Below are 14,001 nucleotides of genomic sequence, written 5' to 3'. Positions count from 1 at the left end.
ACTGATGCACTGTTAGGCCAAGAGCAAGTGAAGGATGACGAGCCTTACTTGTTGGCTGCGAACCAGGACAGACTCCAAGATGGCACACGCAAGAGAAAGGAAGTGTGCTGAGCAGAACGCCGCACAAATAGTAGCCCAGAAATAGGAGAAGGTACTGCTACCCTACTAATGGCAAGGTGACGTCACCATGCAGCTTCTTCCCACTCAAGGTAGGTTTGTAGTCAGACAGTGAGTTCATGGATCCACAGTTTGTGTTGGTGGAGGGCTGATAAGTCAGAACGCCACCCGGGTGATGTGGCTGAAAACGTGAGCGCACGAGACTGAGGAGCTTCCCTAAGACATCAGGCACAAGGAGGTGGCAGTGATGGGGAACTAATGGCTGCTAAGGTATATTGTTTTTGCCTATAGTATAATATGAAACAGTTTACCAGTTTCATAGATTGTTTGATGGTTTATGAATAAGTATTTTTTTTAATTCCTATAGATTGGTAAATCATGTTTGGTGTGGGGTATCCTCACCACACTGAGGTGTTTCAGGAAAGAGGACGTATCTACTTCCCTTTTGGTTTCATTTGTGTTTTTATGTAAGCTACATAAAATTGGAAATCCACCTCTCAAAAATATAGAATTAATGCCGTTGTCAACTGAGTGCAGTCGAGGAATTTTCTTCTGCGTTCGGCCTCATCATCCATGACCAGGCAACATATTTAAAAGATTTTTTTTGCCTGCTTTTTTGTGGATGGCATCTGTTGTTTTATGGATCTGAGTAGCAGGGAAGAGGAGTCTTTGGAGATGAAAAAGGGGAGCAGAGAGAGAGGAGAGAAAAGAGGAGCAAGTGGGAAAAGAGGGAAGCAGCAGCTTTAGCAGTAGCATCTCCAGCTGTGGGAGGAGTGTGTTGTTGTGTTGCATCTGGGGAAGAGGCTGCCATGCCACCGTGCTGGCTTAAAGATGTAATGAATCTTCAGTCGGGGGCTTTCCTTCCAGGGTGACAACTGGCTTTGAGGAAGGTTGTAAATGCAGGGGAGATTGTGGTATAATTCCTCAGACTGGCATTTGTGCCCCCCAGTCACCATTCGATTATCTCCCAAATTGCTGTGTTTCACTGAGATAAAGATTTTTTATGGCTTGCTGACTTGAAACAACCGGCACAGGCAGAATAAGGGGCAAAAGAGGGAGAGGGGAAGAGAGAAAGAGAGAGAGAGAAACCAATGGCCAAACCTGCCACGCATAGTAATTTCCTTTGGTAAATGACAAAATCTTTGTTTATATGACATTTCCCTAAAATTACTGCAGCGAGATGAATCTGAAATATAAAATGTCACATTTGGCATGCAAAACTATGAAAATATATTTCTGTGCAAAATTCATGGAGGCATTTAATTTAGAATGTGTTTAATAACTAAGGCAGCCTGCATCAGTAATCCTGCCTGGAGGTCCCAAAAAGATTGTCATATTTATTCTCTCCTTTCTTCACCCCCCTCCTTCATTCCGAAGCCAAAAAATTTTAAGGGTAAATGTTCATTGTTAATTAAGATTTACTAATTAAAATGAAAATAATTAACGAGAGAGCTTAATCTCTGAATATTAGCCCATACTTAGAAAGAAAAGAAGTTTTTGTATGTGGCATTTCCTGTCTCTATTAAGAGTACATTTTGTGTGATCAGTCAATGTGTGGAAAGCCCTGAAAAGATATTTCAGCGAAAGGACGGCCGCTTGCCAGCTAAACCACGGAGGATCCCTTGCTCGAGCCTTTGATCTCATCTGTAGGAGTACTGTAATGTTATGGCACTTTAGGCACTACTCAGGCTTGGGGCAAACAAACCACCTCTGATATGGAAAATTGGCTCACTCCACCTTTTTACCTTCGCCTTGCTGCCTTGACTGTCTCTTACGATGCAAGCATGAGGGCTAGATAATAACAATACCCGTTTAAGACACACATAGTGTACATTGGACACCGGTGTGATGTTATTATTTTTTATTTCTTTGCTCCTTTCTTCTCCTTCTTCCCCCTCCTCCCCCTCTTTTTTTTCTCCAGCCTGCATGCACTCATCTCTTTCCAGTGATGGGGTATGAAGGCCCACATCCCCCCTTCCTCTAAATGTAAGCTGTGTGGGCTAAACTGCTTTGCCACCAGTTATACTAATTTCACTTTTGCCTAAAATGCTTTAGTTGTTTTGGCATGCAAAGATGCTCACAGTGGGGAGATTGAAGGCATTACTGCGAGGCTCAGCTCACCCCCCCATCCCCTCCCTCCTCTTCCCTCGCAGACTGGCAAAGTAATGGGCACCGCCAGCTGCTGCTAGGTAAATGTGTGTGGTGTGTCTGTGAAAGGGAGAGGAACGCGCTAAGGTTGTTTAGTGACAACACATCAAAAAATACTGTAAAACTGTAAAACAAACACTGGACACAGTGTATGATTTTTGTGTGTGTTTGAGTGCATGTAGCCCTTGAGTGGTACTATGTCCTTTTATTATAATTGAGGGCTTTAATTGCTTCGCACTAAAAAAAAATGTCCTTGGGATTTGATCAACACAAATTTTATTACATAAATTAATTGCAATTATGAGATGCAATGCATGCACTTCAAGGGGTTACTTGCAAGTTCTGCTATTTAACTTACCAGTCCAGAAGAGACGCCATCAAACTTCATTCCTTTACTCACCAACAGGTATCTGCAGTGGTGAAAAGCAACACCAATGCTAACGCTAATCTCAATCACATTTTCAGCCTCTGAAGTTAGCACGCTAACTAGCTTGCAACATGAAGGCATAGCATCTGTAGCCTATGCTGTGGCTAAGGCAACAATGTTTGCAGCTCTTGTCAGGCAACAACCACCACAAACATAAGATATCCATTATACCTTCAGTAGATACGATACTGTAAAATCAGTACTGTCACAATTTTGGGCATCAGCCCGATAGCAAAGTCTTGAGACATCACCATGTTGAACATATCAATGAAATGTTCAGATGTTTTATATTGGATCCTATATTAATAACTATAGCATTATTTAACTCTTTTATCATTACATTTAGCTACTCTATCTCTTAATCTTAACCAAAGCAGCTTTTGCTTCCAGAACTTTACCACAGACACAACTGTGGATATGAACCTTTCTGGTTGCAGACGTTTGTTTTGTACATCCACTATCCACTCCAATCATATCATGTAGTGTTTCTGTTTCATTCATTCAAAACAGGCTTAGACTTTGAAAGTAATCCAGCCAGCCAATTGTATTTCTAAAAAAACAACATTTTCTGTTGCAGTTTAGATCTGTATGACTGTATTTTATTTGAGTCGAGCTTGAAGGTTAGTGGGTTGTGTCCTTGAGCAGCAGACATCCCTCTCAAATGTACTGTAGATAGAAGCCTGCAGCTGTACTGGGCATGTCTTGCATATACTGGACTGCTAGACTGTGCATGGTACTTTTTCATTCGCTGTTTCATGGTATTGGCTGCATATACCATGCAGGACAAGTGGGGGTGATTAGTAAATACAGATGGAAGTCGTGGTTTAGGGTGGATGTATATTTGACAACGTAAGTAACGTCAATGTGTTAAATCAACAGTCAACAATTTGTTTGGAGACCCCAAATGTTTGTCTTAGAGGCAGGGGAACTATTTACTTTTCCAGGTGTGTAATGATTGATGTTGACTTTTTGGTGGTAAATTGCAACAACCAACTAACAGACGTAACGGCGTCGGATCAATGCAGTTGATAAGCAAATACTAGGAAGTACTGAAACTAAACTAAACAGTCAAATTATAAGGACTATAAAAAGATTTAATAACATTTTGCAACCAGATCTCATATTGTGCACTTTGTGTGTTACAGGTGAACCAGAGCACAGCTCCTCAGCCTGTGGAGGTGTATGTGTGCTGCCTTAGAGCAACCCGAGACAAACTACCCAGGGGCCACTATGCTGTCAGTGTGGCCCTGAACAGCAGTCTGGGGGGTTCAGCTTGGTGCACTAAACAATGGACTGTGTCTACTGAGCCAATGGAGCACCGGGGCCACTTCTACGATACTGACCTGCACTTTAACCAGAACCTGTTCATGGTGAGGATTGTTGACGCTCCTGTTAAATCTTTTAAACCAGAGTATTTTAAGATCACATGCAGTCCAATCGAAAGTATTCTTGCTGTTTTAGGTGAATTCCATAAAAGGATAACAAGTCAACTGAGGGAGACAAAACACATATTAGATAATTATATATAAAGATATAAAGATGGAGAATTTTAGAGACACTACTATGTTTTCATTCACCATGGAAATAAGAGAATCAAGATGGGATTTGTGATTTATTGGATTATATTAAATAAGAAACTATTTATTTATGTGATGCTTGGACAAGCTGCTTTGAATATTTTTTTTCCGTTTGACTGAATAAAGGGAATAAATATGGACATGTCATCTGAAAGCAATTTTGATATTTAGGGACCCTGAATTAAAACACTCGCTTCCAGTGACACGGACGCTCTTTGATGTGAAAATCAATGGAAAATTTTTTAGTAAAACGTGATTAAAAAGACAAACAGTTCCCTCGGATAGAAGCAAACAATAAAATAATCTGTGCTAACGCTGTATGTTTAGTATTTTTGCCGCAGTATTTCCAAATCCCTCTTCCTCTTTTTGTTTCCCATGGTTTCATCAGTTGAAGATGGAGCCGATTCTAGACTGAATAGGTTATGAGAAGTTATATTACTGTAAAAGATGGCATATGAAAATATGCCACACACAGCCTCTAGGTTTTTCTCCGGGAATCTCCATATGAATAAAACAACAACTTTTCAAACATGACATTTAATCCATGCATGTAAATCAAACCCAAGATCAATTATTCATTTATATAAGGAAGTAATGTTTTATTGGAATTGAAATGGAAGTACAAATGCAGTGAAAAATTTAGTGTCTTTTCTACATGTCTTTGAGCATCTGTAACTTAGCTGGATGGGGGGGTTGGAGGCTGGGTGAGGCTGGGCGTTGAGGAGGCAAAAGAAAAAGAAATAGAAAAATTGTGCAGAATTAACTCATAATATTTTCAAAAAAGTAAAGTATAACATCAACCTTTACTTCCAAGGCACAGTAAAAGACTAAACATGTTTTCACATTTGGTCCTTTTGATGAACCAACTCAGCAGATTGCGTTAGATGGAATCCATGCACACATTTCACAACCACTTTCCTAAACCTCTTCATATGAAGGAAAAACATCCTCTATAGAAGCTGCGGTAATCTTAAAAAACCAAATACACATTTTGGATGGTTGATATTGACCGGTAGATTAGAAATCCTTGTTTGTGTTCATTCATTGATGTGTGCAATACTGTACAAAAGACTCACAAGAGAAACCTTAAAACAGAAGGCACTTAATCCAGTGTCCCTCCTGATCCCATAGAGTTTTGTACCGGCTCAGAGAGGGCTTCGTCAGTGTTCTGATGGCAACTCTAAAGGCCTTAGCTGGAGCATTTAGCACATGTGGACACTGTCAATGTGCTGGTGGGCGTATTCACTGCTAGAGCATCCACATAATATTGTCTCCAGCTCCCATCAAACATAAAGGATGGGGTAAAAGCTGGCATAAACTGAATGCAGACCTGGGATCTGATTCAGGGGTAAAAAAAGGTTTAAGTACGGCATGCTAAATGCCTCGTGTCACTCTTCCTTTCCTCCTTCCCTCCACAAACACTCAGCTCCACTTCATAGGCAAACCTGTTGTTGTTGTCCTCATTGATAGTGGTGGAAACGCTGATCAGATTTGTCTGAGACTATCAGGATTGGCTTGGATGTTTTCTCTCTCTCCCTCTGTCTCTCTCTCCTGTTGCCCACACTATAGCATGCAATTTCAGGAGTGCTTGCAGTGCCTTCGAGGAGGAAATGAGGAATTATTGATGGTAGGAGGAAGCCAGGAGCTTATTTTCCTTTCCTCCCTCTTTCTCGCTCGCTCTTCTTTTTTTTTTTTCATTCACCCTTTGCTTTGTGTGTCTGGCTTTGGATTTAGACACAAACAGTGTAGTTCAGTTGGAGATGTCTTGGATATGCTGCTAAAGGGAGGGGGGTGTCTTGAGAAGAGTTGAGCCTACAGTCTATGTGCAGTTTTCACACCAAATGGAAAAATGTATACGATTCCAAATTTTAATTTGAAAGGAAAAAGGAAGCAAGGAAAAAAACAAACAAACACATGGAAAGTTCAAGTATGTCTTGGGATCCATGATTTGCTTATGGATTTAGCCGTCTTTCACTCTGGTTATATTTCTTTACTCTTTTTGTGGACACATGCACTTTTTAAATGTAATCAATCTCATTTATTTTTAATTAAACATAATCTTTCTAATGATTTTAGAGGCTCCTTAAACCAACAGAAGCAGTGAGAAAACCCTCTGATGCTCATCATCCAGTCTCACAACCGTCACACAGTAAAAAACCTCACTTCCCACATGCACACGACACGAACACACTGTACACATGCAGGCACTTCATGCATATCCACTCGTACAAGCACACAAATGACTATTTATGCGGGTCGTATTTCTTACAGTAAATGAATAATATGGAATATCCTCAATATCCATAATCTGTGATATTATGCCATAAATTTGTGTCCCGAGTCATACAGCACTGCCCATCATTTCGCAGGTACATACCAACAGCGGCGTGAGGGTGGGAGGGATACGCATGATTTATGTGTTAAAACAAGTCCTCTGCTTTTTCCATTACAACTAATAAAGGGATAAAATATTTCCACCCAGTGATGGATGGAGTGGCACACACCTCACTGTCAGTTCATTTTTAAGCAAACCCACCGTTCTCTGAGTAAATACGAATGTTTGCCATTGACTGCTAAACCGCTAATACATTTTGCTCCTTGCAAGATACCTTTAATATCATCAGTTTGATTGATGGTGGCCTCGCTTCATCACAAATTCACTAACCGTAAATCCATAGCTTACAACGGCAATCTCAAGTTCTCCTCCACCCTGTGTTTGTTGCCGACAGTCTTTATCACTCCCAACATCTCCTTTTAGGCAATTTGTTGAGTTGGACCGGTAAGAATGGCAGTTAAGAAAGCTAAAAAAAAAAGAACACAGAAATAAGTTAGAGGAGGATTCAAGTCTAGGATGTAGATGAAGTGTCTCCCTGAGGGCTCCTGTCCTGTTAGTTACCCTCTGTGTTTCTGTTTGTCATTGGCTTCGTGGTTGTGAGCAAGTCTACGCGCGCTTTACTCATCATGTGCCCGAAGGCATGTGTTCACCTGAGTGGAACTGTGAGTGACTTTGTGCCTTTCTATGTTTTCTGCAGATCTTACCTGCAGCCTGTGAGGTTGTCCCCTCCATGGTCCTGATATTTCAACTCATCGCTCTGCAAGGAGACGGCAGCCACCTCAGCTCTGTGGTGGCTTGGGGGGCATTTCCCGTGTGTGGCCCGAGCCTCGGTCTGGTCCAGGGCAGGTGGGTCAATTGCAGATCAAAGCTAACCGTTGCACCTCAAGCACTTTTGTATACGGAACAATGCACATGTGAGTGTGTGTGTGTATGAATCTCTGTCGTGCATCTGGTTGTACAGTGACAACTACTGGTTATGTGTCGTCAAAACCAGGTTCAAAACCCCTCTTCTCAGGGGGGAGCCCAGCACACAACTGGACCAGTTTAAAAAAATTGAAGGCCTCATTTCCTCTGATCTCGACCACTGGCTGTGCAACATGTACTTTCAGGTGTGTGTCGTGTGTGTGTGTTTTATGAGGGAACATGCATTAATGATGAAGTGATGGTTCTGACTAGTTTTATGTGTGGTGTACGTGCATCTTTCCCCCCCTCCCAACTCTGACCCTCCTGCTTCTATGGGAGGCAGAATGGTAGATGTGGACAAGGCGGTGGGGGGTGGATTTTACTATGACACAGAGCTTTTTTTTTTTACTGAGAATTAGGAAATTGGCCCCAGAGAGCAAACACGAACCCACATCTTTACCGAGCAGCCCTGGATGCATTTGAGCTGATGCATTGATTAGATTAGTAAACATATTATTTGAATTAAAAACCAGAACAAAGCTCTCTGTCTTGGGTTTGTCTCTTTATTTGTCCCTTTTTACTGTGACATGTTGTTTGTATTATTGCATTATCGTTACAGTTTCCTTCCAATTGCTTTGATTTCTGCAGCCTTGTTGTTGAACATGGCATGTACAATATTCATATTAGTCACATTAATGGTCTTAATTGAATTATTTCAAACCATTATGACACACTATGACAACTACTAATAGTTGGCCAAGTCTGCAGTTTGATCACTAACACCTGCAGTGTAATTACACACACATGCTGTTTTCCCACAAACTATGGTGATGCAATGGAATAATATGAACATAACTACTGATGACATTAACATGAAGAGGATATATTAATGTTCACTGATCCCATATGTAGACCTGAAGCACACGCAGACAAACCTTACCTCCCTGTTTGTTTTGTTTCAGGTAAAGAGACTCCCATCTGGAGCGTCCAGGGGGCCAGAGCGTGGCATCACCGTATCCATACCCCCCGCTAACCCCATAGTTATGCCCCAAACGGAGGGCCATCACGACGACCCCCACAGCCAACTGCCACTCCACCCCCAACCCCTGCTACGGTCCCAGCTCTGCGCTCGGCCCATTCCTCCTCATCCCCATTTCTTCCACCAGCAGCAGCCGCATGCGGGCCCCGGCAGCAGAGTGGGGGAGCCCGCTGTGGTTTATTCTCACCGGGGGTCTCCTCTCCACCTGTCAGCTGATTCTGCTTGCTCTTCCTCATCTCTGCCAGGTAGGGGTCCAATGTTAACCCCCACCCCCACACACCTCCAACTAGGCAACAGTAGGGGGAAAATGTCACCCTAATGTCACCAGCATTGGGATGGGAAGAGTGGCAGGCGTCACTTAGAGCAGTTCTCCGCTGAGGTGAATGTGCTGGAGGGCAGGGTTGGGCTGGGTAGAGACAGTAGACCAAGCTTGACTGATCATGATTACATCAAACAAAAGATGTTTTCTCAGTTAGATCATATGCAAAAAGCCAACAGATATACTGTAGCATTAGTGTTGATTCAGGGAAATGTAGTGTTTAAGTAGCAAGCGCTGACACTGATACACCCAGCTGATAGTCTTGTTACACATTCAGATAAAGCTTTCTGATAATACCTCTCCAATTTTATATGTAAACAACCCACTTCAGTTTTATGACAGGCTCACCTCAATCTACAGCAAAATGACACCAGTTTGAATTTTTAATTTATTGAAAATATTGGCATTGGCATGTCTGCTTTGGCAAATATTAGCTACAATATAAAACATAACAGTTCTCACTGTACTGTTATCAGGCTGTTTATAAAATTGCGTAAAAGTGGCTGACTGATATGTTTAAACTCTGCTGAACCTCTTGTGTGTTAGATGTTAAAATAATACAATAGAGAAATATTGGCAACTTACATACATAGGGCAATATACTGTAATTCCATTCATCCAGTGCGTAACTAAGCAAAACAGTGTGACACAAATTGTTGTATGGTTTTATTATTATATGTGGTACAGTCATACTTTATGTTGTGTGACTATGTTACTGTGCAGAAATGGAATTCTTATTATCATTATTATTATTTTAGTTCTTTAATTTATATTTTACCTTGGTGTTGCGTTGCTTTCCTAGATTATTTCGGTCTCTCTCGTGTTGTTTTGTATGTTTTGTAATCTGATTACCTTCAGTTCATATCACGTAGCAGATGATGAGTTTATTTGATGTAGGAAAATGAACCGCTGTGGTGACTTTACAGTTTGTGTGGAGCTTGCGTGTTTCCACCACCTTCATGTGATTGTCCTCCGGGTGCTCCGGTTTCCTCCCACAGACCGAAGACATGCAGGTCAGGCTGATGTGAGACTTAACATTCCCAGGTGTGAATGTGATTATAATACAGCGCCGTAGTCCTGTGATGAGCCGATGCTCTCTCGCTTTTTTTCCCAGTGCAGTGCCGGGATAAGCTCCAAAATTATTCCGCGTAATCCATCAAATCCGCAGATCAGCAAGTCTGATGTAGTTGTCCTGCTTATCTGGTGGTCCAGAGAAAGTCGCAGCACGACTGTATCCACATCTAGAGGCGGTTAATTGCTTCTGTTAATAGTTTTTATCTCTACTTCCTTGTTTTAAAAAACACACTTTTTCTTATTTCCCACCTAGTTTCAAATCATCCAGCATTTTGGTCATAGTCAGAAATCAAACACAGACTCATTTGGTATTGATCTACTACAAAGACGGCCGGCTAGCGTCTTTGTTGTTAATACATCCCCCTTTTTTTTCCTTCCCTTTTTTTTTTTTTGCATGCACAGCTCATCTTTATTTAACAGTCCTCAAAAGTTTCTGGGGTGCTCTGCTTTAAACATCACACAGGCTTTTTAATTACAAATGAGTTGTGACAGGTCTGCTGGGTAGCACCCTGGCCCATTTTAAACATGATGCCGGCTGACAGCTTGGCAGTGTTCTCCCAGCACTGAAACATGTGGAAGAAATTGGTCTTTTACATTTCACAGCTTGTCGCTTCCTCCGCCGGCTGACCTGTGACCCCCCACAGAGATCCTAACGCCCACAAGGGAAGTGTCCCCAACAAACTGGCTGCCTTTCCACAGAGAAGGAGAGCGAGGGAGGGGAGTCACTCACTATGGGAGATTTATGTTCTGCCAGACAAGGCGAAAAGCACCGGGTCTCTTTAACACACACGACTGCGCACCGCATACACACATCACATCGCAGCCAGGTGAAGAGGTTGCTCCAGAAGTGAACCCGATCTGAAGTGAAATAATGGATCAAAAGGTGTCCTGCACAACACCTCAGCCGCACTGTTCCCTAAGACAACCTGACGTTTCTGCCTCATTTGCATACAGATCCATTCGTGTTGCATTACCTCTGGAGTGAATTACGGCGTTCCGATGAGGAGATTATGAGAAGGTTGAAGGGAGCGATTGGACAGACAACTTTAACCTCGCCAAAAATGGAAATCCAATTCAGCGAGGAAAAGAAGAACAAATTATCCCCTGTTCCTCAGTGCTCTGTCAAGTCTGAGGGTTTCAGGCATTTCCTTCCCATTTCATGCCCTTCTGTTTCTAATGTGCGCTGTGTGGAGATCGCTTTCTCTGTGCATGTGACGGCAGGATTTTCGTCATTACCCATTTGTCTCAGAATCAGGACAAGTATACGGAGACCTCTTGTCACTGCTGTAACGTACGTACAGCAGAGCTTGACAGTAAGACTGGAAGTTTGTATTCCTGGGGCCTTAAGTTAATTAATCCCCATTGAAAAATCGCAGAGCGTGGTGAGGTGTCTATTACAGAATAAAACCTGACATCCCTCTCCCAGATAACAACTGACAGGTTTTGATCGAAAAATCTCAACGTCACTGTTATGTGCTGTTGTGTTTTTTTTTTGTCTTAGATTAACTTGCCATTGGATGATAATAATTACCTGAGTTGGCTCATCCAAGCATACTGCAGTGTATTTGGATTTTTTACATGGAGATTAGCTAGAGGCACGCTGGGTTAAGTGACCTTTCACATTAACTGAATGATCCAGTTACATTGGGTTTGTTTGAACCCAAACGACTAATTAGATTAGCATCTTGTTTCATGATTGCCTTTAGTGGATCGCGATGAGCACGCAGATGATTCTGCCATACTGTATCACTGCTTCATTTCTTCCTTTTTTTTGTTTATTTATTTATTTATTTATTCTTTTTTTTTTTTTTTTTTTTTTACAAATACATGGTAACATCCATCCCCCTGAGCACAGATGGTGATTTCGAGGATTCCTCATCTAATGTCTTGTTTGGAGCGCTGCCCTGCACTTTCAGGATGTGATCCCCTCCGGGCCGGTCCCAGTCATCAAGAGTTTCAAAACCGCAATGTTACATCATACCCTCTCAATCAGTCGCACTCTGCATCTCACCAATTAATTCAACAATGTCTGCATTCAACCTTTGAAGCAAGTTTGCAGAGATGCACATGTGAACCCTCAACGGTGGGAGTAGTAAACAAGGCAGAGGGACCACATGTGGAGGGAGGGGGGGGGGCAAATACGGAGCGTATGGGACAAATACGGCCAGAAGTGACAGTTTCCTGCTTCCAAAATACACTGATGATTCCCAGTTTTCTGTGATAACACAAGTGCATCTTGTGTGGTTCAGTGAACACAGTGAAGACAGATTTGATTTTCTACTTTTGCGATTGAAGATATAGCGCTCGGATATATACAATACTAATCTGCGTCTAGTGTTTGTTGTTATGCATTGAAATGCAATAGGGCTCTTGAAAATAAGCCGTCGAGTTAAGCAACACCAAATTCTCACCGTATCATAGCAACTGTAACACAAGACCCTGATGTGGACTCGGGGGTAATCCGTGAGTCACTGACCTTCGATCCCTCTGTAACTCTGGACCAGTCATCAGGCAATTAGGGGCCTAGGTGAGCGAGAACCGTCATCCCAGCCTGGTTGCATCTCACCGGTAACACAGTGATGGGATCTCGACAGTGTTACAGCCTTCAGGCTCTTCTCTTCTCCTTCCTTGGCCTGTTTTTGTGAGTAAGCAGGAGAAAAAAAGGAGGTGTGTGGAGCTGTTGAGTTATGCATTTGTGAGGTACACTCCACACTCGCTGTCTGCATGTACATGTATGCAATATTAATATTTTTGTTTGTATGCTTCTCTGTGTGTGGGTGTGTCAACGCATGCACTGGATGAGTATGTGTTTGTGTGTGTGTGTGTGTGTGTGTGTGTGTGTCCTGGTCTGAACACAGCTCAGAGCATAGGGGATAACAAGGAGTTTGTTGTTGGCCTTGAGTGCCCGGAGAGGCTGGAGTTGTGGCAGCTCCAGCGCTCTCAGTTCACGGACGTAGCCCTTAGCTGTCGAAGCTGTCGATGCTGCCTCCGCGCTCATTCTGGTTCCACAGCGGCCTGCCCATTAGCAAGTGGGCCCGGGTGTAATGAGTGTGTGTGTGTGTTTGTGTGTGTAGATGGCTGTACAGTCTAAAAAAGCATCCTAATCCATGTGGATCTATGTTTGTTAGTTCATGGTTGCTGTTGTTGTTGCTAATAGAAGCTGAGGTATGTGTGTCTATGTCTGTGTGTGTATGTGTGTGTGTGTGTGCTGCTTTGCTCTGTCTCAGACTGTCTGCATAAAAACATACACAAACTTTGCTTAAATGTAATATGTTATAAAATTTACAATCCAGTAACTGAATAGAAGTGCACATCTCAATAGAATTAAAGTAATAACCATTTCAAACTGTTCACTATAACTTACAGTAAATGGAAAAATGTTTCAGATGTTCAGATGTTTTAAAAGCTTCCAATGCAAAATGTGCCGAAATTAATTTCTGGAAGGATACAAAACAAGACTATCCAAGCTCTCACATTATGTATATTCAAACAAAAAAAAGTCAACATCATTACTCCTTTAACTATAAATGTAGAATTGTTTTTACGCATCTTTGTAGTGTGTTCAAAATATCTACCAAGGTGTGATTACTGGAATCTGAATGCTCACAGAAAATTGTGTTTACAGTTATGTAATGTCATGAAATTGTAGAAATGTAAATTATTTTATTCTGACACTACAAGAAATACTCTGTTTACCAGGAAAGAGGAGGTGATTAAAAACTACATCTGTCAGGATGAAATCTGATTTCAGACTCTTCAAATAGTCGCGAGCAGATTCTTTCTGCCGTTCAAGAACATTTCAGCTGTCAGTGCGGTTTCTGATATGTTCCCTATATTTAAGTTATTATTACTAATATATCTAATCCCACAGCAAGAGTGAAATTATATCATCTTAGAAGCTTCCATATGTATCATATAGATGTGACTTGTTCCACGGGGGGAAACAAAGTTTCACACAGTGAGATTTTTACATGTATCAAGCTAAGGTTTACTTAATTACAACCTCCAGGCAACGCAGGAACCCTTTTTTAAATTCTGTGAATGTTAATATGCTAAATAATG

The 14,001-nt window shown here is 41.9% G+C and overlaps 1 protein-coding gene across 1 annotated transcript in view; it reads left to right on the top strand.

Moving 5' to 3' along the window:
- The window catches only part of ofcc1 (orofacial cleft 1 candidate 1), an 80,410-nt gene that overhangs the window by 20,067 nt on the left and 46,342 nt on the right, over positions 1-14,001 (top strand). The window contains exons 12-15 of the mRNA XM_085763450.1: positions 3,838-4,062; positions 7,302-7,450; positions 7,599-7,713; positions 8,470-8,791. Of these exons, the coding sequence (XP_085619576.1) occupies positions 3,838-4,062; positions 7,302-7,450; positions 7,599-7,713; positions 8,470-8,791 (811 nt within the window). The remainder of the gene's footprint in view (positions 1-3,837; positions 4,063-7,301; positions 7,451-7,598; positions 7,714-8,469; positions 8,792-14,001) is intronic.

The sequence above is a fragment of the Trachurus japonicus genome, chromosome 20, assembly GCF_045865225.1.
Source record: "Trachurus japonicus isolate A0001 chromosome 20, Traja_1.0".
Classification (NCBI taxonomy): domain Eukaryota; kingdom Metazoa; phylum Chordata; class Actinopteri; order Carangiformes; family Carangidae; genus Trachurus; species Trachurus japonicus.
This window is presented reverse-complemented; position numbering and strand designations above follow the sequence as displayed.